The 25,666-nt window shown below is 36.6% G+C and overlaps 1 protein-coding gene and 1 non-coding gene across 5 annotated transcripts in view; both read left to right on the forward strand.

The window, feature by feature from the left end:
- The window catches only part of LOC121726575 (ankyrin repeat and sterile alpha motif domain-containing protein 1B-like), a 106,264-nt gene that overhangs the window by 19,119 nt on the left and 61,479 nt on the right, over positions 1-25,666 (forward strand). For 2 of the 4 annotated variants that reach the window (XM_042113988.1, XM_042113987.1), the window contains exons 2-11: positions 1,403-1,486; positions 1,889-2,042; positions 2,210-2,355; positions 2,728-2,853; positions 5,314-5,540; positions 7,819-7,921; positions 9,951-12,534; positions 16,772-16,903; positions 17,125-17,616; positions 24,451-24,607. In XM_042113988.1, the coding sequence (XP_041969922.1) occupies positions 1,403-1,486; positions 1,889-2,042; positions 2,210-2,355; positions 2,728-2,853; positions 5,314-5,540; positions 7,819-7,921; positions 9,951-12,534; positions 16,772-16,903; positions 17,125-17,616; positions 24,451-24,607 (4,205 nt within the window). The remainder of the gene's footprint in view (positions 1-1,402; positions 1,487-1,888; positions 2,043-2,209; positions 2,356-2,727; positions 2,854-5,313; positions 5,541-7,818; positions 7,922-9,950; positions 12,535-16,771; positions 16,904-17,124; positions 17,617-24,450; positions 24,608-25,666) is intronic. The other 2 variants (XM_042113990.1, XM_042113989.1) reach the window with 2 other exon arrangements.
- On the forward strand, positions 1,287-1,368 carry Trnas-aga. Its single transcript has one exon. It is a non-coding gene; the product is annotated as a tRNA-Ser (tRNA).

The following is a 25,666-nucleotide window of genomic DNA, read 5'->3' on the forward strand; positions in this document are numbered from 1 at the left end:
TGAAATATTCATGAAATACTCAGTTACATATTTTGTACTTTTATAATTAATAATAAGATTCAAATAAATTAAATAATAAAGGGGCCTCCCATACTAAAGACACAATTTTCAGCCTGTTTTTGCTCTATTGTGGTACGGAACCCTTCGTGCGCGAGTCCAACTCGCACATGGCCAATTTTATTGTTTCTATTGCATTTAGCTAATTATCTTTTGAATTGACATACATTAATATTGTCAATACTTGTATAAAATCATCAATATTATTCTGAACTGTTCCAAAATCCTGTTGACAGTTGACACAGATGAATGCGAATAACTGTTATGGCTTGGAGGTTAAAGCAAAACGAACTTTACAGCTACACGTTTAGGTTTATTTTGGTTCGCGCTTATGAGTTTATTGTCTCGCCAGTCGTTGACCCCAGAGTATAATATATTTTGTGAGGTCAAGGACATATTATCAATGAAATGTGTCATCTCTTGTATTAGTGGGTTAAGTTGTATGATAATTGATAGGATTGGATTAAAAAATTAGGTCTTTTTTTATCATCATCATCAGATGTTTGTTTATATTTTGTAGGTAGTTTAATAAAGGTGCTCATAATAAATCTGGGTATATGATAAAATAAAAAATTACATCAAAATTCACAATACATATTTATAATTTATATTTACTTCCTAGAAAACCACAGAAATTTATCTGTTTTGTAATTTTCTAATACTATTGTCTATTGCTAAGCTACTTTGAAAGGTACTTCTTAGTTTATTGGATATAATTGCAAATGAGAAATGTTAACAAATTTTACTATACTTAAGCATAAATTTTAAGGTGATTGATAATAATCATTGATAGTAATAATCCTTTATTGGAATGGATAATGCGGGGCTAAAACGGTCGCTTTGAAGAATCATGATATGAATCATAATATGATTTAATTTTTCTAAAATCGCAAAATGCAACTCTGCTTGCAATTCATTTCTGTATTTTTGTACTGATTTGACATTTGTCAGTTTGACAGTTTTGACAATTCATTTGCTGAATTGATTGAAAGGAATTGCTATATGTGACCATTTTAGCCCCGCTGGGGACATACGAAGATGATTGATAAGCGTTCATTGATGCCAAGATATTTCTTTCTCTACGTTATAGCCAACCATAAACCAGCCTTACCAATAGTTAAACATAATATTATTTTGTAGCGATACAATCGTAGTATAACTTGAATCTTGATTTCATTCCACTTTCTGTTCCAACTGTTTAGAATGGTATTTTCACATTTGTTGACATGGCAGTCGTGGCCGAGCGGTTAAGGCGTCTGACTAGAAATCAGATTCCCTCTGGGAGCGTAGGTTCGAATCCTACCGACTGCGAATATTTTTTAATTTTCTTTTTTTTTTGTTTCAGTCTCGTCAGAAAACATGCGGGAGTCAACGTGGCAGACGACAACGGCTACACACCACTACACCACGCTTGTCTACAGGGTCATAAGTGAGTTCTTTCTTTAATAAACACTGGATAAGATTGTTGGCGTATTAGAAATTGTATGGTCGTATTTATAGAGCCAGTATGGAGGCAACAAAAATCTGACCTCGCTTAAAACAAAGTATTAATAATACACCAGTAACTATTTACTTTTTTAGTAATTTGTGCTAATGTGGTACATGTTTCACTGAAAATACGTCATCTTCATTAATTTTAATGACTACGAGATATATAAACTAGTTAGTTTTTCCATGTCTTTGCTCATGCGATAACAAACTCTACTTATAACTTATATAATACTAAAACTATACTAATATTTTAAATTCTATTATGTACTAAAAGGAAGAGGATTCATTAGTATTTACTAATGAATCCTCTTCCTTTTACTCATCAATATTGTAATTTTAGAGAGATAGTACGGTTACTGCTAGCGGCCTACGCGTCACCGAACATCCCGGATAAGAAGGGAGCCACCCCCTTACATCTTGCGGCCTGGAGGGGGGATGTCCACATCGTGTGCATGCTCCTAGCGCACAACCCTCCTGTTGATGTTAACCAGAAGGTAGGTTTAGAAGAGGTCAGAAGAGCGGCCCTTGGTGTTGCCTACGAGAATGTCACAGAATCCCGATGAGATTGCTATCCAACCAAAAAAGGAAGACACAGAGATAGTTTTACTTTCACAAAAAACTGCCAAAGACTACCCATGTTTCATCATTCTTATTCCAACAGACGCACGACAACGAGACGGCTCTGCTCATCGCGGCGCAGTTCGGTCACAGCGAAGTTGTGGCTGAGCTCATCAACAACGGTGCTGAAGTCAACATCAGGAACATCAAGGACGAGAGCGCGTTGGACCTAGCAGCTCACTACGGGAGGTTAGATGCTTCTGGTACTTTGTTAAAAGTTTTAGGTTAAAAGATAAGGCAAAGGAATACATCGAACCTAGTAGCAATGTGTTAATTGCCACGAAAGTTAATAAGTTTTTTGATTAATGGTCTACAGTCTACACTCTACGGTATTATCGTCGACTTCATCATGCTCTTCGTCAACATCATCAAATTCATGTAGATTGATCTCCTTATAACATGTTCAATTTTGCTGTTCTATGTATTAACGTAGATTCAACGTCACTAGTCACACCTTTGGCCTACAGTCTCCATTCTCCAATCTCCAGCCTCTACTATCCAACGTACGTTTTCCGATTTAGCCAAAACCCTGCAAAACTGAAACGTCTATCTATTCGTCAGGTTAAAAACAGTCCAGCACCTGATACAAGTGGAACCAAGTCTTGTCCAGCCGTACAAATACCCCAAGTGGAAGCTGTGGAAGTTCTCCACTACTCCGCTACATAGAGCCAGTAAAAACGGTCAAGTGTGAGTATACAGCTTGTATTAACCTAGGCATGTGAAGGTGCCATCTATAATATAAAAATGAGTCGCTGAATGTGTTGCTAAGCGCAAAACTCGAGAACGGTTGGACCGATTTCGCTAATTCTTTTTTTAAGATATTCCTTGAAGTACGAGGATGGTTCTTACGGAGAGAAAAATTCTAAAAAAAAAACCTGAAAAAGTTTAAAAACAACACTTTTCTATATAATCACTCCCATACAAAAGGTTTGTGATAATACTTAAAAGTTAAAATTCAAATATATAAAAATGGATTTTCAATTATGTTAGTGACGCTAAAACTCGAAAACGGCTGAACGGGTTGGGCTAATTTTACTCTTAAAATATTCGTAGAAGTCCAGGGAAGGTTTTAAAGTGACAAGAAGTTCACCGGGACAGCTAGTATAAATATAAATATTATGTGAGGTACGATCTTCAGGCACTTATAGTATATGCCATCACGGGAACGTGAACGTTACTAGGTTTTGATTGTTAAATTTCAAAGCTTGAGCTAACTAGGTCACTTTTAAATATGTAACACTGGATGTGTGAATTTATCTCTATTGTTCATATGGCTACAGCCATTCTTCTAAGTAGGGTGAGAAAGGACCCTAGTTTTCGTTCAACGCAATTATTCACAATAATTCCCGTCTGACTTGGATTCAAAAACTTATCGCGCTTTTTCATTTCAGTTTTCGAATTCAAATCGAAAAGTAATTGTGAATCAATGTGCTATTCTCAATTCTCGACCGCAGGCCATCAGATGGCCAAAAATCGGTAGTTTGAACAACAAATCATACCATAACATTTTGATGTTTATCAGTCTTCACTATTTATCTTTTAATGTAAATATATGTTAATGCAAAAGGGTGTGCTATTCACATGTATTCATATTCGTTTGTTCGTTATTGCGCTCCGATAGGCGCGGTGAGAAGGGTTATGTTTATGATTCATATGCCTATGCTAATTTTGATATAATATTAAGTTGTATAGTATCATCACTGTATACTTGAAAGAACTCAGCATACATTACCTAGTTGCCTCGTATCTGAGTGTAAAGTCTAATAACAAGGGCATTTTTCAAATATTTATAGTATTTTCTATTGCAGAAACATGGGACGAGATAAAAGTCCAAAAAACTGCTAAACAAGAGGCAACATTTCAAATAATTGTATTTAATCCAAGGCTACTGCCCACCTTATTGATATTTTTATTACTATTTTGTTAGTCATAATTAACATCATTAATATCTATCTTTAGCTGCTTTAGCTACAGTAAATTTTACATCATTTTGTACAAGCTTAATAGCTTTTTCCAATTAATTTTATTAGATTTTACAGCGACAAATCTGCGTGCGGTAAATACAATTTAAAATGTACATTTGTAACGGTATCGTGTTGACTCGTTAGTTTCACGCTCATGCATATTCACGGTGCACTGATTGGCGTTATGGAAGGCGCTTGCCTGTTGGCTGTTGCCTTATCAATACAAACCCTACGTACAATATACAATCCATCCATACTAATATTATAAATGCGAAAGTGTGTCTGTCTGTCTGTGTGTCCGCCTGTCTGTCTGTCTGTTACCTCTTAACGCCCAAACCGCCGAACCGATTTAGCTGAAATTTCGGTATGGAGATACTTTGAGTCCCGAGGAAGGACATAGGATACTTTTATTCCGGAAAAATGTACGGTTCCCGCGCTATAAACGAATTTTGGCGCAACGGAGTTGCGGGCGTCATCTAGTATATTTATAAATGTGACGCCTCCGTGGTCTAGTGGTATAGAGCGCGGCTCTTGACTCGGAGGTTGTGGGTTCGATTCCCGCGTTGGAAACATGTTATTTCCAAGTTTGGTTAGGACAATGCAGGCTGATCACCTGATTGTCTGACAAGTAAGATGATCCATGCGTCGGATGGGCATGTAAAAAGTCGGTCCTGCGCCTGATCTCTCGCCAGTCGTGTCGGTTGTCCGTCCCACTGGGTTATGAGAGTAAAGGAATAGAGAGTGCTCTTGTGTACTGCGCACATACTTGGGCACTATAAAATTACTCCTGCGTAGCTGGCCTGGTTTCAATGAAACCGGCCACCGTCACCGAAACCGGTGTGGGAGCTATTATTATTATTATAAATGTCAACATAACAAATCTAATACTTGAAAATACCAGATTGTGGTATGATAGGTAATGCAAGCAATGCAAATATATAAACTTCCTCTTTACTATCTATACATATGGCACTGGCCTCTTACAAATGTTTCTTACACTACGAAATTTATACTTCGTAACTCTATCGTACTCTAACATAGCAGCAATTCTTGCGATCTTGCGAACTAGCTAAGAGTATGCTCTAAATATACTGGCCAATGCCAGTAACTATCGTAAATGACACTGGCCCGTACTGTTGAGACAAACACGCCCTCAAAAAGCTTTGTTTTTTTTTTCAAACAGTGAAGTAGTCCTCGAACTTCTGAAAGCGGGCATCGATCCAAACATCCGAACGGATTCGGGGACTCCCCTACACGAAGCGGCCTGTTTCGGTAAAGCGGGAGTCGTGCGGATACTGTTGGAACATGGAGCTAATCTGTACGCTGTGGATGGGAGAGATAAGACGATAGAAGATCTGCTAGCGGTGTATTCGGAGGAGGCGACGAGGAAAGTGAGGATGGTTATAAGAGGTGAGTTTGAGATTCGGGAAATTAGAGGGGTGTGCAGACTTGGTAAGAGTTATTAGATCATGTCTGCCTATGGACCGTGTACGGGGTAAGAGAAGATCAAAGTCTGTTTGTTTAATCACATAAGCACACTGCAAAAACGTAACGCCTATAAATAAACAAGTTGTTGCTATTTGCAACCGAGTAACTTGCTTCGGAGTAGGGCGTGGCGGTATTGGGGATTTTTGCAATACCGGTTTAATTCATGAAGACCTAAGCGGCCGCATCCGGCCGCGATAACAATAGATAAGCTATTGTGTCTCGTTATTTCACGATCGATGGGTTAATTAATACCGGTATTGATTTTTCAAAAACCGGTATTCCGGTTTTTCGGTATTTTTGCGGTATTTATAGAAAAAAACACTAAGGTGCATTGGGGCAATCTCGTAAAGTTTTTGGAAGAGTGAGTATATAGTGTCATTGTTTCAAGTTTAGAAGACGAATTTGTATATATTGTTACCTGATACTGTAACATTTTAGTTATAATAAACATATTTCCATGTGAATTGTATATTTTTTAGTTCAAAAGTATTTACGGATTCTGATATAACTACCTTATTTTTACTTTTCATGGATAATTTCGAATACTCAAGGGGTAATTTCGAATAACAGCCGAAACACGACCTAATGTTAAAATACATTTAAGGCACATATTTATTTTTATTCTATTTTACCCCATACAAAAACATTGTGGGAGTGAGAGCCCCCCTTAAATAATTATTTTATTTTGTTTTAGTACTGGTTGTTATAGCGGCAACAGATATACACAATATGTGAAATTTTGAGAAGTCTAGCTGGAGCGGTTCTTGAGATACAGCCTAGGCCCTAGAGAAAGACAGACGGACGGACGGATGGACAGACGGACAGACTTCGAAGTCTCAGTGACAGAGGCCCGTTTTTAGGGTTCCGTACCCAAAGGGTACAAACGGGACTCTTTTACTAAGACTTCGATGTCTGTCTGTCCGTCTATCTGACTTCTTCTCTTTGACAGGATATTTGCTAAATAAAAATATATTTGGTTAAAATTTTACATTAAAATGCTAACGTATAATGTTGGTGATCATTTACTAATTTTGGTGATCATTTACTATTTTTGGCTTTAAGATGTTAAATCTTTGGTTATCATTTTACATTAAAATGGTGGTCTGTATTTTGGTGATCGTTTACTATTTTTGTCTGTGAAATGTTACTATTTCTGGTGATCAGTTAATTATAAGCCTTATTTTACTAGCAGTTGATTTTGAGTGTATTGGTATACTTTCAAATTCAATTGTTTCATAAATCATAATATTGTGTTGAAAACACGTGTGCGTATACAAAAATACATTAAAGCTAAAATACCGAAAAACCGGTATTTTTCTCTTTAGCACCGGTATTTAAAAATTGTCTAAATGGTGCGGTATTACCGGTTTTCCGGTAATACCGATTACCGGTATCCATGCCCTATTTCGGTGGGAGCCTGCAAAGTTTGTTGCTAAAATTATACAAGTCAACTTTGTTAACGTGTGTTGGTAATATGAACCCAGTAAGTTGGTAAAATTAAGTATCGAAGGTTAGTTGTTACTAATCTATCCTCTCAGTAAACTTAACAAACCTTTTAACTATAGTGAGTCGAGTTACTTTGTTAACAATACCCAAGCTTCTTAGTATTACAAATCAATTCAATCGGTTACAGCAACAACCAACTTAGTTGAAGAACTGTCGCCACAGCCAAGGTGCTTTGTTGTGTTTAGCATAATAATTCAGTAGGCTCAACTATTTTACTTCGTAAAACTAACTAAGTAACTTGATACTGTTAATCATGTTTATTGGCTAGGGACAGCCAATCTACTTTGTTACTTCTACCCAATTCAAATTGGTATACATAGCCAAGTTACTGGGTACTGTCAATCGTGTTCATTGGGTAAATGCAACTACTATACTCTGTACTTTCTAGTCAATTAAGATTAGTATTTTTAGCCAAGTTGCTCTGTATTCTTAAGCGAGTGTATTGGGTAACCATAACTAAAATAAACCCTTCTAACAGCAGTATCTTTAGCTGCAAGTATAGCTGTCTATCAAGTAGAGTATCAGACAATTTCCTGTTACAAATAGCAATGATAATATATTTTAGATATTTAGTTCACTTTTTTCGCCGAAATATTTTAAGAAAGTAATAGCATATTTGTCAAAAAGGCCCTGTCAGACGCAACTCGGTAAATGGTAATTTTTGATCTCAATAAAACCGCCATTTTGTTTTTAGATTTCAAAAACAGAACGAGAAATGAGTATGAGAGTGAAGAAGATCTGCCGCCGTTCCCCGTGCGGCACGAGCACAGCCCCGTCAACTACCTCCCTGACTCCATGTAAGTTTCATAACATTATAAATCTTAATGACTAGACAATAAGGCTCTAGTTATAGCATAAAATTAATAAATCATAAGGGGTCTTGCATCAGTCTGGGTTAAAGTAAACGAATTAGATTAAATGTAATTTTTGGCAGTAGTTCATCTATCCAAGTTGTTGATTCGTTTACGCTTTGCGTCTTTTGGCGTAAACGCCAGTAAATAGATAATCATTTTCCTGTGTTCATGTAAGAAAAGGCATGATGTATTGACAAAAGATTAGCAATAACCCAGACTGAAGCAAGTGAGCTTATATTAGATGGGGTAAGAGCGCTCCTGATTCCGAATTAGATGCATGAACATGTCACTAGTTGAACATGTTCTTTGTATAAAAATCATATTACCCCATAAATAAAAATATATTAAAATAAAAAATTTTGCCGCTTTCTACAAAACTTTCTAACTTATAAATACGAATATTATTTGCAATTTAAAATTATTCGTAAATTTTGCAAATGATCTAACATTTTATTCACAAGCATTTGACGAAACTAACGACGTGCTTACTACTTATCTAAGAGAAAAAATTTATAGACATAAGTATTAACATTTTAGAATAAGGCTTGCGCATTGTGGGGAGACGCTTTCACATTTTTCCTTCTCATTAATGTATTTTAAACAACTAACACTGCACGCCGCCTCAGATTGTACATCCCTTTGATATTTAAACGTATTTTACAAATAGACGTGCGGTTTCTAAACGCCCGTGTCACCGGAGCCCGCAAAGGAAGCCCCTGTAATTACTCAAAGATGCTCTTCACAGGCTCTAAACATTCGCTTTTAATTGGAGAGCGTCTCAATTATGAGAACGTCTCAATTATGACACACGACGTGTCCCCCTTTGAACCGTTGATTGCCGTCTTGAGATGCGATTTTTCATTGGAAATCGTGACACGTGAATATAGGTTACTCGTACAGTAATGAATGTTAAGATGATAATGATGAGATGAAAGATGTGATATAACGTGATATGAGTCGCGTTTGAGACGGAAATAAACCTTTAACTATGGATAATGGATATATCATTTGCAATATATGCAAAGAAGTCGTTTGCCGCTTTCAATTGGTAGATGCAATTGCTTGACATAGTAAAACATGATGTTAATAAATTACAGAGATTTTATATTTCAATCGCAAAGTGGCACGTCTCGACGAATACAATGAGCTTTTTTTCTTAGCGGCAAAAAGACGCTCGAAAATTTTTCACAGAGGGATGCAAAACAAAAACATTCAATGCGAATCTCATTAAAATCTTCCGTGCCTTTGATTTTGTCTAGAAACGGTCAGGTACGAGTTTGTATGACGGGTCTACTGTCCTTTGACGGGCAAAAGACTGCCGGGAAGCGCCTTCGAATGAAAATAAAATTACATTGGACCTAAATTATACGGCACGGCTCAAATATAAAGGCAAAAATAAACTAACGAGTTACAATTTAAAAATTAAGGTTTACGAGGGTAACAAAGAAGTTTTTGTTGGAAATTATGTTTGTGTCACCCTTTTTGTTGACTTATGAAAAAATATTTCACCACCTTAAAAATAACTCGCTATGTAAATGTCTTGGCCTGCAAAATAAATAACTCCAGTAATGTATACGAGCACAAAATGAATACAACAGATTCAAATAAAAATAATGGATGTTATGAATTCATTAATTCAGGATTTGAATAAAATCGGATGATGCTACAACTGGAGCGTGAAATAGCATCCAACGTGTTATTTTGAAAATCGCATTAGATTGAAACAACGAACTATTTCTAATCTGTAACTAAATTAATAGAACAATTATTATTAATAACATTTTCTCGTGACTTTAGCATGACGTCTTGTTTGGTTTTTGAAGGTTTGTATATTGTGGACTTTCCGTTTTTCCGTTGCATTCTTACATTCTTTCATGCTTTCGGTGGCGGTGAATTACTTAATTTACATCCATTAATTTAAACCTTTTTTTTGTTTATTGTTTTATAATTTTTGTTGGTTTTTGTTTTACAGGAAAGCCCAAGAGACTCAAAAACGAAATAGTGACACTTCCTCCTCCTCTTCTTTACTTGTAAAAGCTCCGCATCAAAGTTTCGTTAAAAGGCTTGCTTCAAAATTGGGACTTAAATCTAAATTTAACTCCGCTCCTAACATTTCTAATACCTCAGGGTTAGAGTCGGGTGCTGATGATAAATCCAAAGTTCAAAACATAGGTAATAGCAAATTTTTTAATTTTATTTCGAAGAAAGAAGAATCTGGTGATATTGATTGTACAAACGAATTTGATACCATATCCCTAGATAGACTCGGTATGTTAAACAGAGATGCCACAGTAAATAGAAGCAACAGAAGTTGTCCAGGTTTCAAAAACTCACTTCCAAACATATCCGAAAACAATGAATTAAGTGATTCTATCGAAAATATAAACAACGAATATGAAGTGAAAGACGAAGATGATAGTAATTTAACAAAACACTCTCCTGTGGAAGCAGTGAACAAAGATACAAAATATGGAATATTCGAGCCAAGAAAAAATGGTAGTATTCGAGTACCTACTTCCTGTGATACATCGCCTGGTTTAGCGATACTAGTCAACGAGTGCTATGAATCTTACGAATTCTCTTCTGCAGAATCAACTATGCAGAGCACCAAGTTAGATTCAAAAGTCACAATTTTACCCAAACCACCACCTCGTTCGATACAAATACAAAGTTCAGCTTCCAACAATGCTTTGTATGAAAACATAACTGTAGAAAAACCAATTTCCACTCGTCCTACGCCGGCAGTTAGAACGCATATTCCTACTCAAAAACAATCTAAAGACAGTGACGAAGGATCTCTATATGAAAATGTTGCATTACTTTCCCGAAAACCAGAACCATTAAAAAGATCATTAATTCCGGCAGAACAAGACAGAAATACTTCTTCATCAGGAAGTAGTCGCTCGTCTTCGATTTCTTCAGATTCTATGATAGACGAATCAAACTTAGAAGATATTCTATTATCTGAAAAGTCAAGATCATTTAAACACGGCACAAAATTAATTCACATTGATTCTAATAAGTCAACAATTAAAAGAACTCAGTCAAATGCGTCTAATTTTACAGACGTTACAGGAGCCAGTGCTATAGAAAATGTAGATGTTAGTGATATGGATATGAAGACTATTTATCTTTCAATGACAGGCACTCTTCCAACGAAAAAACCTGATAAACCCAAAAAGAAAGTATTGTTTAGACATAAAACTTTTACCAATATTGAAGTAGACAGAAATTCTTTTAAGCTAACAAATTATCCGAGTAAAAACAGCTCTCTTTTTAAAGAAACGTTAGCTCACTATCATATTCGAGGAACAGGACATTGCATTTATCAAGCTCCAACCGTTGAGGAGTTCATTTACATTTTTAACAGAGATACGCTTTACAACGATACGGCTCCTTTCACTAAGGTTCCTAATGATAAACGATATAGTGACTTTGAGACAGCTATTTGTTTCTGCAAACCCAAACCACCAAAACATCACAATAGCGCGGAAGATTTATTAGATATACCTTACGAAGAAAACGATGCTAAAGTTGTGATAGATTTAAATGATTTGAAAGAAAAAATTGAATTGTCCGCATCGTCATTTCAATGCTACTGTGATACTGGTTCATGTGTTCTACATTCAAGAAGACGTGAGGTGCCTATTAATTTTGTTGTCAAGTTTTCAGCAATAAATAAAAGCATATCAACTCCTGATATTACTTTGGCTTCTTCTTTTTCGACAACTCGCAAAGGCGGGCTAGTTAAAAACAAATCTGTACCATCTAATTTAGAGGAGCCATATGCAGTAGTCGATCTCAACGACATCGTCGAGAAAAACAGTAAAGTCAATCAAACATTAGAGAGTCCTACGTATGTACAAATGTCTCCCCATTCTTCTTTATCATCTGTTGGTCGACCATATTCTATTAAAGATATAGCGGAAGTGATATCATTAGGTACGAATTCTAGGTCCGGCACTAACCCACCCTCTGTGACTAACACTTCTGTACGTAAATCGACATCCTCGGAACACTCCGGTCACTGGTCATTACAGTCTTGTAATTCAAATTTGACTATAGTCTCGGATGCGTCGTTCAAGACGTGCATAGAAGAATCATCCGACGACGGTTCAGACGCAACTCTACACTCGGACGCTGAGAGTTCAGACGCGGAAACCGTTAAATCCGACGCCAGCACGGCAAAGAGGCCCTGGGTGCATAGCAGTTCTTTCAGATTCGACAACAAGAATCAGAAAGAATGCAATGTGATCGAGGAGGAGATAAACGATAAAGATTCGAAAGTGGAGAGCGGCATAAGTGTCCAGGATTCTGAGACTTCATCGTCCGAGTGCGAGGGTGATAGTGGTGTTCCGGGGGTGGATTTGGATGTGTCGCTTGACGCTTCGCTTGAGCGGGTTTCGGGGCCGGGGGGTGTTCGCAGTGGGTCAGGGCGGCGGAGATGGGAGGAGGCTGATCGCATGAGTGAGGGCGACGCGCTGAGCATATCCAGCGCCGCGTCCAGCTGCGCGCCCATGCATCTTGCCCACCATCACGAGTACAGCAAGGTTTCGGTAAGCACCAACATAATATATTGTAATATACAAAACACAAATCCATGCTCCTAGATTTTCTCCTGAATATTGAGTGAGATAAAAACATTACAAACTTATGTTATCATTAAAATCCCAAAATATTATGTTTTTTTGGTACTTGCCTAAAGTAACATTTTACAATTTAACTATTTTTAAGTACTTATTTATTTATATTTTACAGCTGAAGTAGAAATTAATGGGAAAGGCAAAGCAAATTAAAACATAATATACCTTATAACACGTAGTACTTTCATATCCACTAAGTCACTGCTGTTGATATTAATGATGAATATTACAATAGCCAGAGCACGTGGGAACAAGATCATAATAGAGCGTAGCCGTCGATTTTTAACCGTCTCAAAGAAATTAGGTGGGCAGTTGAGCCGCGAATGCGACGGGAGCGAGTGGCCCTAGCCGTAAATAGTTTAGAGTAGTTTGTGCTCAGTGGAATTTATTGGTGTACGTGATGTGAAATGTGTGTGAATCTGGGATGGATTTAGTTGTATGACGTAAGTTACATACCGTACTTATTACTTAGGTAATAATATCTCCTATCAGAATCCTCAACACCTATCAGAAATATCCTCAAAGTGCCGACGATTTCCAGGTGATTCGCAGTGACTGAAATAATTGTATCTTTACTAATATTAGGTACTACTGTTAAATTATTTTGTATTAAGTACATTAATTCCTATTTACGTCCTGACTACTGAGTCAGGACGTAAATAGGAATTAATGTAGAGTTTGTAAAAAAATGACTGAGTACTACCTCAGGCATTTTTTTACAAACTCTACTATAAAGCTCAATAGAGTTTCAGAAAGAGTCAAATATAATATACATTCATGAGGTAGTTAACTATGCGGAAATTGTACAGAAAATATTGTTACAATAGTTAAGTCAGTCTACTAGACGGCAGGAATCCAGAAGGCATGCACTATATTTTCATCAATATTGATGATATTTAAGTATACATAGTACCTGGATGACCGAGCTTTGCTCGGTATAGCAAACACTCATTGACTTCGTGTTACTTAATAACGCCATCTACTGGTCGTTAAAACAATTAGTTGCCAACAAAATAGTATAATTATTCGCCAATAGAGGTCAGGAAGAGTCATATTTTTCAGTTTATCGATTATCGATAAAACACGAATAAAAATACATTTTCTGAAAATGATTCCTAGTTAGATCGATTTATCGCCCCCGAAACCCCCTATTTACTAAATTTCATGAAAATCGTTGGAGCGTATATATATATATTAAAGATATAAGATAAGATAAGATTCATTCAGCATACCCTTTCGCTTCTCAGTCTTCCCAGTGAGTTTTTATTTAGAATTGTGTCGATTCTACATTCAAGGTCTCGATAACCTACATTTTTCACATTCATGGATATGCACATGGCTGCTTAAAACAGTTGAGTCACTGAGTTAGCTATGTAATCAGATCAGGAATCAGGAAAACATGGTGTTCAATAATATCATGGCTATAGAAAAAAGTTAAAAAAAAGTTAAAAGTAGGTATATTGTGATCTTCAGATAGAACGTGAGGAACATGCACACAGTTGAATCATGAATAGGAAAATATGTGTTGACAGTGTCATCGTAAAGTATTGTTTATGTTGGTTTTCGCTTATTAATTTTAGGAATTACAAGCTTTGATGTCTCCAGTTGGGATATAATAATAGAGTTCATTATTGTCGCAGTAAAGTACTCATAATATTCACGCTATTATCATTTGATTTCTCCTGGCTGCTATTGTCAACCTCCTCTTTGCATACACCGTGGAATCAACGAAAATAGGATTTCAAGTACAGAACTGTTTCCTGGCGCTTTTCCAACGCCACGATGTTTATCCTCACGTCCATAAAGTACATTGTTTCACCGGATTTCGATATACCATATCTTACGTTTCGAAATCGTGCGATTACACCCAAAGGATTTGAGAACACCAAAATAGATTTTGACGCAGCAGCGATGAATCCTATGAAGTTGATAGGAATTTCGGATGTTGATGATTACATTGATGATTGAATAACATTAGCACATGTCTGAAACCAGATGCGGTAATGCAGACGATACTGGCTATGTTTGATTCTGTTTTGTGTTAATGGTTTCATCATTGCATGTGGGTTAGTGGGCCGTGTGTATTATTGTACGCGTGATTAACAACGCCCTTTAATTATAGTCATGAGAAGTGTTTGAATGACCTTAGACCCTCCTTTAGGCCCTGTAGGGAATATTTACACCACCAAAAGTAGGGACGTACCTAATGTCTATGCACTCTATCTAAATATAACCTGCTGTGACCTTTTACTTGTAATATTCCTAGTTGCGTTCTTGCAATAAACTATGATTGCAAGAACGCATTTAGATTCTTGTCTTTTTAATGTGTATTTCATAAACACCTATCATATAGGATAGCGTTTTCATTCGTTAGGGGATAAGTCCAAGCCAATAATTGTACCCCAAATAAAACAGCTGCCTGTCAAACTTTGTTGTAAACTTTATTCCTAACTCCTATTCCAATAAAAAGTCTGCTACTAAATCCAGTCAAATCCATATTCGTTGGTCAGTTAAATTAACCGTTTCCACTCCTTCAAGTAGTAATTGGCGGAGTTGGCGTTGGCGCCATATTAATGTGTCTGTCAGGAGTGTTACGGATGCGCACGCGCAGGCTCAGCAATTCCAATTGAGCCCTTTGATGTGTCTTGTTCTCCGAAATGTTCGTTCACGGAAATTAATCCGAGACTGGTTTTGTCTGCCAATTATCTATCTTTGGGTACATTAGACGTGAAAAGAGTAAAAAAATATTGCTAAGTTGCATTATATTTCTGGATTTATGGCTTCGTTTCAAGAGCCTTACCACTGTAGTTATATCCATTAAACACATACGTGATTTAATAATCTACAGTTTTCAGCATGAAAGCTAGGCTTACATCATCCCCTTTAAATTAATGGCACGCTATGAAAGTATATTAGGTCACGTCGTATGTTGTTTCAAGGACGCTGTTCTGGTTAAAATGTATATTTAAATGTTTTGGGAAGTAAAAAGGCTGTCTTTTAAATAATAAAGCTAACTTAATCCATTCCCACGACTCAATATAACTTGGAGTTAATTGAACAGGAATGCAAACGAAGTGATAGTTAACAGGCTATTATGTAGAAGATTGTCCATTTAGTGACCGGCTGCTACCAATTTGTCTCATCCGAGCCCCGATATTGGATTACTTGTATCACTTGAATATTTTATTCGGTGCGAGTTGGAAGATGTAGCGTTTGTAAGAATAACGAGCGGTTTGGTACAAGATGGGACGGTAAAAACGACGTCTCGAGCGCTACCTACTTTAGCTTTTCTTATCTATTACATAATATTTCTTAAATAATTCGCCGTTGTTGTAAAATGCCGTTTTTTGGCACATTTTTTTAGATTACATATAAGCAGATTTACCATAAGCTATTTCTAAATAATTATCTTTTTCATACAAACTTCTAGTTTTTTTTTTTTTATGAAATAAGGGGGCAAACGAGCAAACGGGTCAGCTGATGGAAAGCAATTTCCGTCGCCCATGGACACTCGCAGCATCAGAAATGCGTTGCCGGCCTTTTAAGAGGGAATAGGGTAATAGGGGAGGGTAGGGAAGGGAAGGGAAGGGAATAGTTGAGGGTAGGGAAGGGAATAGGGTAGGGGTTAGGGGATTGGGCCTTCGGTAAACTCACTCACTCGGCGAAACACAGCGCAAGCGCTGTTTCACGCCGGTTTTCTGTGAGAACGTGGTATTTATCCGGTCGAGCCGGCCCATTCGTGCCGAAGCGTGGCTCTCCCACGTATGAAAAGCCACCACGTATGAAAGTTTTGGGTGCCGCATCCTTTATTTACGTTGATGACCCATCATTCCCCAACAATTCAGTGGTGCAATTACGCAATTGTGGTCATCTGCTATGCCTATTTATAGTGCAGATCCAGGCCTGCTAAATTACCTTTTCCTGCTGTATAAAATATGACTTAGTAAACGTGATTTATGCCGTTCAGACCTGAAAGTATTACGTAAATTACGATGGTAATAAAATATTTAACAGAAGTAAACGTCTGAGGAGATAAAAAAAATTATGACCGCAGCTGGTGGCTGGAAATGTTTGCTTTGCCTTTGACATTAATTTGTTTTTCGGTCTGATACAAGAGTCCATGAGGTTACCAGCTACTTTTGTTTCGCAGCCCACACCTCCCAAGAAGCCCCCTCGAAGGAATCTATCTGTTTCCCCCACCCACGTTAATTCTCCATCCTCTGGATACAGCTATGAGTTAAGGACGCACGCGCGGAGTCAGGACGATTTAGATGATTTACAGGTGAGACCTGGCGGCATTTGGGAAATAAAACTGGGTTTTACCGAATTTATTTGGTTAGATTGTTAGCATCACTTGAAACGAGCGTATTGTCGAAGATGCACAATGTTCGATTTGTAGAAAAATATTAAGTAGTTATGCGCAAAGTGAATAAATTCATTTTTAGTGCTAAGGTCCTAAATGATATGAAAGTTTTTTGTTAATGTTAAATTTCGTTGTTGCAGGGTGCTAAACACTACCTCAAACACGGGCGGTCCGTCGATCAATACGTTGACGGCAAACTTTCCTATTCAGAGTACGAAGAAAACCACAACTCTCCTCGAGCCATACCTGTGCCGAACCCGCGGCCGAGCCTCAAAAACCGCACGCAGCCTGTCGCCATTACGGCGATGTACGAAAATGTCGTCATAAAGGAGCAAAATCCCAGAAGAAAGTTGAGGCGAAACAATTTGGGTCAAGCCGAAAACTTCGAGACCAGGATGGCGGACAAAAGAGTGAGAAAGTACTCGAACCAGGAGAGGTCCTCCTTGGAAAGTTTGTTGGACGACCAGTCGATGAACAGTCCGAGCGAATATGAGCGGTATTTCGACGGGTCGAGGACGGATATTCCTCTGTCCCCGAGTCACTACGACCAGCCCCCGACGCCTGACCATCCGCCGCCGTCCGCCAAACAAGCGGAGAATAGCATCCACGAACGGATAAGGCCTTTGAGCCAGGTTAGTCCAGAGTAAACTGTTTCATATCCCTTGGGTTCTAACGTCACATTAGCATGATGTGCTTACTGATATTTTGTTATTACGTTTCTTTGCAATATTCTATGGTGCACATTTTTTAACTTTCACTATTTCTTTTTGTAACTTCCTTTATGATTTGCTAATGTTAACTAATTTTAAAGCCCGTAAACATAATTTAACACGTCTTATTCTTGGTCTAAAATTTCGGAGATGCATCATCACTCGTGGATTGCTAAATAAAGTTTACTGATTTTTTTAACCATGAACAAGGAAGGGAGAATGGTTTTTTATTTGCCTATTTCGATTATTATTATTAGTCTCCCAACCAACATTTCGCGTTTTCAAATAATTACATTTAATTTTAATTCACCTTTCTTTGTTGGTGTATAATACCTTTGTAATATTTGTATATTGGGCTGCTATACATTTTGTTTGATCACTTAAATTATTAAAATATTGATTTCTATTAATACCACGCATGCTATTTATGTAACAATGATGTTTATTTTCGGTTTAAACTATTTCAGCTTATAATGGAGGTTGTAGAAGAAATAAGAATTAGAAATAAAGCTCAGAGCGATGCTAAGAACTCCTGATACTTTGAGAATAAAATGCTATATGTGATTTATTTGTATTACCCATCACCCATGCCGCTGTTTTACTGCAATATCAATGCAGTTTTGTTCCTAGGTCCAGTCAGTTTCTTATGAAACTACAAATTGGTTTCCTCATCAAATATCAAAGTAATATCAAACGCGTTTTGGTTATTATCAGAACTCCAAAAGTTAGATTTGAAAATTGAAGTAGAAAATACTATTTTGTGTTGTTCGATAGAATTCGGATTGTATCGAACTAGAAATAAAGCTGCATTAATGTTGTAATAATTTGTTGAATTGGGTAACAGACTTTCAGAGTTATTTAACTTTAGAATGACTATGCGAGTGACCCTTATGATGTTAAGGATAATAATTTGAGAAGTCAAATACCTCTGAATGGTCTGCATAGTAAGCTAGTGTTTTTAGTTTACTTGGTGCTAGAAATAGGTATTTTTCTCTTTTATGTAAATATCATATCTCTATTTCTACATTAGAAGTAGTTATTATACATAAGATATTTTTAAGTTTGATATTTTCTATTAAATGTTACATTTTACGAAATTATAAGTTGGACGTTCATAACTCTTTTAATACAGTTTACATTGGGGCACAATTATTACTTTGCAATGGTTTTTATTAACCCTTTTTTAAATAGGTTAGATTAGACTGAAGAAATATACCTACATATTTTGGAAATACATATTATTATAGGTACTTCTTCCAAGTATAATATCCTTACAGCTATCACAAGTTTTTAAAAACGTTAGATGCTAATCAGTAATTAGTATCTACTACTTAAAAATAACGGGATTGTTTGTTGTATTTTATTATTGATCTTGATGGTTTTAAAGGATTCACTGATATGTATTTCATTCTCTCGACAGAACTTTTTAAATTTAAATTTAAATAATAAATTTTGGTAGTGTTTGTGAAACGATAAATGACTACTGAGTTAACAATTAACATTTAAGGCTCGTTATCAATTGCTAATAAGTGATAGCTTATCCGAAAGTTTTGATTATATTAATTATAATAGCTTGTCTAATGTCTATGAAGTAAAATCTTTTGGATAAGCTTTTTGTTATAAGTATTACAAGGCGATTCGGACACATCCCTTTTTAATGTAAAATCATTTTGTGTAAAATAATTTTGACACTTTTTGAATTTATTAATGTAATAATTCGATGGACTTGCATAAAAGTTGCTTGGTTTATCGAAATAAATAGATACAATAGGATTTACTATAGGATTTATTTTCGTAGGGTATATTACTGGTGCAAAATTATTTATACAATACTTTAAGTTTGCAAGTATTACATTACTGATCAGTGATTACAGTGATATTGAAGTATTCGGATGCAATACCATAATATTATTTTCACTTAGATATTTTATCAGTTAGTGACAGTTTGAGTTTATTTTAAGATTTTATGTTTAATTCCGTTTGATGAAATAAATATATTTTATGAATTTGTTTTGTTTTTATTATGATTTTTCTTAGTTTTATTTTATTAATTTGTGGCAGCGAGCATTGCGTGACGCATGAAGATAAATTGGGTGGGTACCGAAAGCTTCAGTCAACGTAATTTTTTAATGGCAATTAGATACTTACTAATCAATATGTATTTGCTAGGCAAAGTACAGTTTATTTGTTTTCGTCAAGAAAACCCTTCATTGTATAATAATAACAATATTTTTTTCTTAAATAATAGTTTGTTTGTTCATATAAGTAACTTATTTCTATGCATATATTGTAATAGACTTGGAAAAAGAATTTAGAACGAAAAAGTTAGTGTGCCACATAGTAATGAAAAGTTATCAATGAAAACCTTTACGCCTTAGTTTTTACAAGAGCAATGATAGTGAACGACACTTTAAATGCTTGCTACATTATTTCTTTTTCTTTATGATTGGTTACTAACGTGAACACTTATATCTATTATTGTGTTCCATATAGGTACTTAGTATGTACTATCAGAGAAGTTGATTTCTAGGCAGATGGAGGGCCTAAGTAATTTGGTCGCGTTACGTCAAACCCATCCGACCGATCACAGGCATTGAATTGACTTAATATGTCGACCAAATGACGTAGGTCCGTCAACTGCCTAAGAATCAATTTCCTCGTTGGTACATACTTGATTTCGGGTAAATAGTGTTTCCGTTAACACTACATAATACATTCATAGTACATACCTGAAATTTGAATTCTAATACCCTAAAAGCCTTTTCATCCCTCTCTTGGCTCGTCTGTAACTCTGTACTATAGAAACTGAATGGCACGCCACATACCAAATTTCCTAATGGAAACATGACCTACGTTACTGGATACTGGATAGGTATACCTAGTACCTATAGTAGTTAATGAACGCCTCCGTGGTCTAGTGGTATAGAGCGCGGCTCTTGACTCGGAGGTCGTGGGTTCGATTCCCGCGTTGGAAACATGTTATTTCCAAGTTTGGTTAGGACAATGCAGGCTGATCACCTGATTGTCTGACAAGTAAGATGATCCATGCGTCGGATGGGCATGTAAAAAGTCGGTCCTGCGCCTGATCTCTCGCCAGTCGTGTCGGTCGTCCGTCCCACTGGGTTATGAGAGTAAAGGAATAGAGAGTGCTCTTGTGTACTGCGCACACATTTGGGTACTATAAAAAAATTTACTCCTGCGTAGCTGGCCTGGTTTCAATGAAACCGGCCACCGTCACCGAATCCGGTGTGGGAGCTATTATTATAGTAGTTAATAGTTAGATACACTTACTTGCTACTAAAATTTCAACTTCAAGAATTCCGCAGTAATAATAATTATATTATTTTTTCGTACTTGCTACTTTTCGTGAATTCAATTACTTAAAAACAATAGGAAGTAGCTGAACTTATCGACGGAGTCCGGAGAGCTGGCGACCAAATCGTTCATGTGGCTTCAGCTGTATTAAAACTCCGTTAGCTACTTCCCTGAATAACCCTTGCTGATAATCTGCGTGCTCGCAGGCCGTGGGCGGTGGGTGCGGGAGTAGTGGAGTGGGGAAAAAAAATGAAGGTTCAGCTGTAGGTATTAAAACTCCGTTAGCTACTTCCCTGAACAACCTTTTCTGATAATATGCGTGCTGGCAGGCGGTGGGTGTGGGTGTGTGGGGTGGGGAATAAAATGTAGGTTCAGCAACTTTAATTTTTTTCCAAGCAGCTGCTCTGTACCTCCTGTGCACCCAAAAAAAAAAAAATTAAATCGATCGGGTGGTGGGAAGGGGTTGCCAGTGTTAATTAGAAAAAGTAGGAAAATAATTACTATTTTCATGTATTTATGTGGGCTAATTTGGTCGATTGGACTGATTTGGTCGTCAGCTCTTAGTCGATTAGTATATTATTATTGTCATACACAACGGATGCAAAGGCCTTGTTTTTTGTGTTTTAACAATCCTTATATTTTATTTAAAATGTGTGATTAATATTTGGTTGATAAAAAAATTATGTAGTAACATTTCAAGCTCATAGTCAGCGAGTGCCTGCGTAAAGTTTAAAGCAATATTTCACTAAGGTAAATGCCTATGCGGGATTTTGTATGGACCCCGTCCCCACCCTTCAACAGTCATGGGATGCGTCTCCATTTGTTCACTGGGACCCAGAAAAGTCTTAAGTACCAGTGTCAGTTTTAAAATCAATTGGGTTCATTAAAAAAAAAAAAAATTTTCTCCCCAAAAAAAAGGTGTTTATTTTTTAACAAAAAATCACTTTTTTCTACAAACAAAAAGCATATCAGGGTTCCGTAGTCAACAAGGAACCCTTATAGTATCGGTCTGATTGTCCGTCTGCGTGTCTGTCTGTCTGTCCGCGGTTTTTCTCAGAGACTATAGGGCCTACAAAGCTGTAATTCGGCATGTATGCATATTATCTTAATGATGGCGACAAAATGGTATATAAAATCTTTATTTTTGTATTCAAAGATTATTTTCCGATTTAGGGATACACTTGTGAAATATGAAGTTTTAAAGTGGAAAAAATCGTTAGAGTCCAGTCCTTCCACTAGCTCAAATTGTTTTAGCTCAGGTTTCAGGCTCAGGTTTTGCTGTTTAGCTCAGGTTGCTTCTGGAAATGTGGAAAAATTCGTAGGAGATATTATTCTGACTTTAAAGGAAAACTATCACGGCTAAGGGGGATATTAGATTATCATAATATAATATATTGGATCCGAGATCATTGAGTCAATGATATTGGATAATGTAATATAGACATATGATTAATTTCTTCCTTGATCATAGATTTTTGACATTTGCTGAGAGATTGGATCCAATACGGTCATAGAAATAGGTGTTGCCAGTTATTTAATATAAAAAAGAGTTTTTTATTTCTTGTTCGTTAATATGTTTCAAATAATGCAATGTTATTATTTTTCTAATTATATACTTGGATAATCTTGCTGAAATAACAAAAAACAAGCCATATTAAAAATTTTGACAAATCGAATTCTCTGAGATCTAGTAACCCTGACGTCAATACCTGTCAGCGTTAGCGCTCTCCATTGGCTATTGAAACCACATATTATGACGTAAAATTGGATCAATGAAATATGATAATGTAATATGCAGATATGATCAAATGATCATATATATTGGATCCTATATATGATCATAGAAATGATCATATATAAATGATAATGTAATATCCCCCTAAGAAAACTTCATAAATAAGTAATTGAGTAATAGTCGATCAACTAAAAAATGTATTCGAAGAAATATAAAGAAACTTTTCGTTCAAATTCTTTTGAACGTAACTGAGATTGTATTGTTGGTAATGAAAAACACGTTACAAATGTACATTCATTGACGTACAAAAATTATCAAAAACTAGCGGTACTACAGAGCCCTATATTGCGCATGACCCGATAGGCACTGTGCTGGTTTTTAATTTCATGTACAAACAAATGACGATTTAATTGAAGACAATTATATTAATATTATGATCTCGATATTAGATCTCGATATTTTAACACTATTTATTTGCACATTAAGGAAATGCGTATGTAAAAGAGAAAAAATAAAATAAAAACAATATATTATTATACATATAAACTTAAGGCCGCGTCACCATCAAACACGGCGCGGCATCGTCACCGTGCCACAGCCCACGATACGACGCCGCCACCGTGACACGTGACGCGTGTTCCGACTTCCGGTGCCACGAACAGTGCGCCGCCCCGTGGCCCATTTGTTTTGATTGAAATCTGACAATATTTCCACTACGCGACTTTGTTTGAGAGGTATTTCACATGTCTCGTTTAAGTTTGGAACGCCATTTTTCGGAAGTTTTACCCTGAATAGGGGCGCGCGGTGCACCGTTCGCGTCACCGGGACACTGTGCGGCGTCGCACCGTGTCAGGGTGGCGGCGTCGTGTCATGGCACGATGACGACGCCGCGCTAAGTTTGATGGAATTGCACTGTAACCCCTCGTATTTGACAGATGTCGCCATAATAAAAAAAATTCTATTCTAGTAGATCTTTCGAATGACACCTGTTTCTGCTCTGTTGGTTGGTGGGGACGTTTCTTCTCATAGTCCTTTACTGAAAGATTGTGAGTTTGTGACAGAAAAAGTTTTTATAATAGTAAAATCTCATTGCTTAGTTTACTAAATTTATAGTAAAAACGGTTTACCTACTATCTAAAACTCTCTTAAAACAAAAAAAAAATATCTTGGCTTTTCAGTTTTCAGTAAAAAAGGCACGTGTAGAACATCGAATGCACAATTAGGTACCTACCTCCAATTTCATTTAACTTTAGACTCCTAAGTCGGAGATCTGCGGGGCTAAAATGGTCGCTTTGGAGAGTCATTTATTGAATCATAATATTATTCATTTTTTAAAAAACGCAAATGCAAGTCTGCTTGCAATTCATACCTATCTAGAAATTCGTACTAATTTGACATTTGTCAGTTTGACAGTTTTGAGTTTTGACAATTCATTTGCTGAATTGATTGAGAGGAATTGCTAAATGTGACCATTTTAGCCCCGCTGTACTCTAAAGTCCTGATTATATCTACCGAATGGCGAGACAGTGCCCTCGGCAGCGCAATCGGTATATCATACACTCTACTCGGAAGGTGTAATCAGGCCTTAAGGCTTTTCGGAAACTTACCGCTCGGTATATTTTGTACTCAACGAATAATGATAATCTTTGACCTGACAACAGAGCACTACTTGAGTCTTGACCTATAACCTATCGACCTCCCCACAGGAGTACAAGCGGCGGTCAGCCCTCCGGGACAGCTACACGGAAACCGAGGTCAGCCTCCTGCGGGCAGCCTCCGCTGTGTCAGTGGCCAGTGGAGCGACAGACAGAAGCGCGAACACGGACTGCGTGGAGGAGTACGTGTGCGATGTGCCTTTTGCTGGTAAGTGTTTCGTCAAAAAAAAGTTATTCTATAACCCCCTTACTAATAAACGCTGTATTTAAGCTTTGAATAGTTATACAGTGTTTTGTCTTCTTCAATCTAATTAAAAATGTCACTTGTGTGACAGGAACAAAACACTGTATAACTATTCATTTTTATACAGTGTTTTGTTCTAAGTATTTAAAAGGTTACAAGATCATAAGGGTTTAGTCACATTGCAATGGTATGCATTTTTAAATGACCTATTTAAGACATAATCTATAGGAATAATACACAGGAAGATAAATATTGAATTTATTGCCGTCCGCTGTAGGTATAGCTTTGGGCTAGAAGCTGTTCCGAATGGCTCAATAAATGCTTCGCGACGTTATATTGTGTGAATTGATCCTGTGGCTATGATAGGCAGATTTGAAATTCGAGTTGCGACGGATAAAAATTATGTAGGTACCCGTTATTACCTTTATTTGCCGTGGAGTAATAAAAATTGGATAGAAAGCTTTCTATAAAGTTCTAAATAGTTTCTAGACCGTCAAAAACTGAAATAGTAGCGGCCCTATAGAAGTATAACTAAGTATGGAAAATCGAACCACTTTTCCCAAAGCGAACTTTTATGGCAATAAAATATAATATGGTGCATGTCGGAGGCGAGAATTTCCAATTTCACAGATTCCAGTCTGTTTGCATTGTAAATATGGCAACACTGGCAGACTGCAAACATAAAACACCAAGCGAATTTGCCGCGCCCAAATATTTTACCAATATTTGATATATTCAATGTTTCCCACATTTTTGTGCCGGCGTTTTCGAATTTCGAATTTAATAATTTTTTATATTTTTTTACCTATTTGCTGGAATTAAAGTAAGTAAGTCTGGCCTTACATTGCTAAATCTGGGTGATTGCAACAATAGTTGAAATGCCGAAAATGGACGGATATATTATAATAATATTATACCATCAATGATCACTATACCATAGGGCGCTATTCTAACAATAAAAAAATCTTGTTCCTAAAATAGTTAGTAGGAAATAGTAAGAAAGATACAAATTGCATAATTAGC

Source organism: Aricia agestis, chromosome 4 (assembly GCF_905147365.1).
Source record: "Aricia agestis chromosome 4, ilAriAges1.1, whole genome shotgun sequence".
NCBI lineage: Eukaryota > Metazoa > Arthropoda > Insecta > Lepidoptera > Lycaenidae > Aricia > Aricia agestis.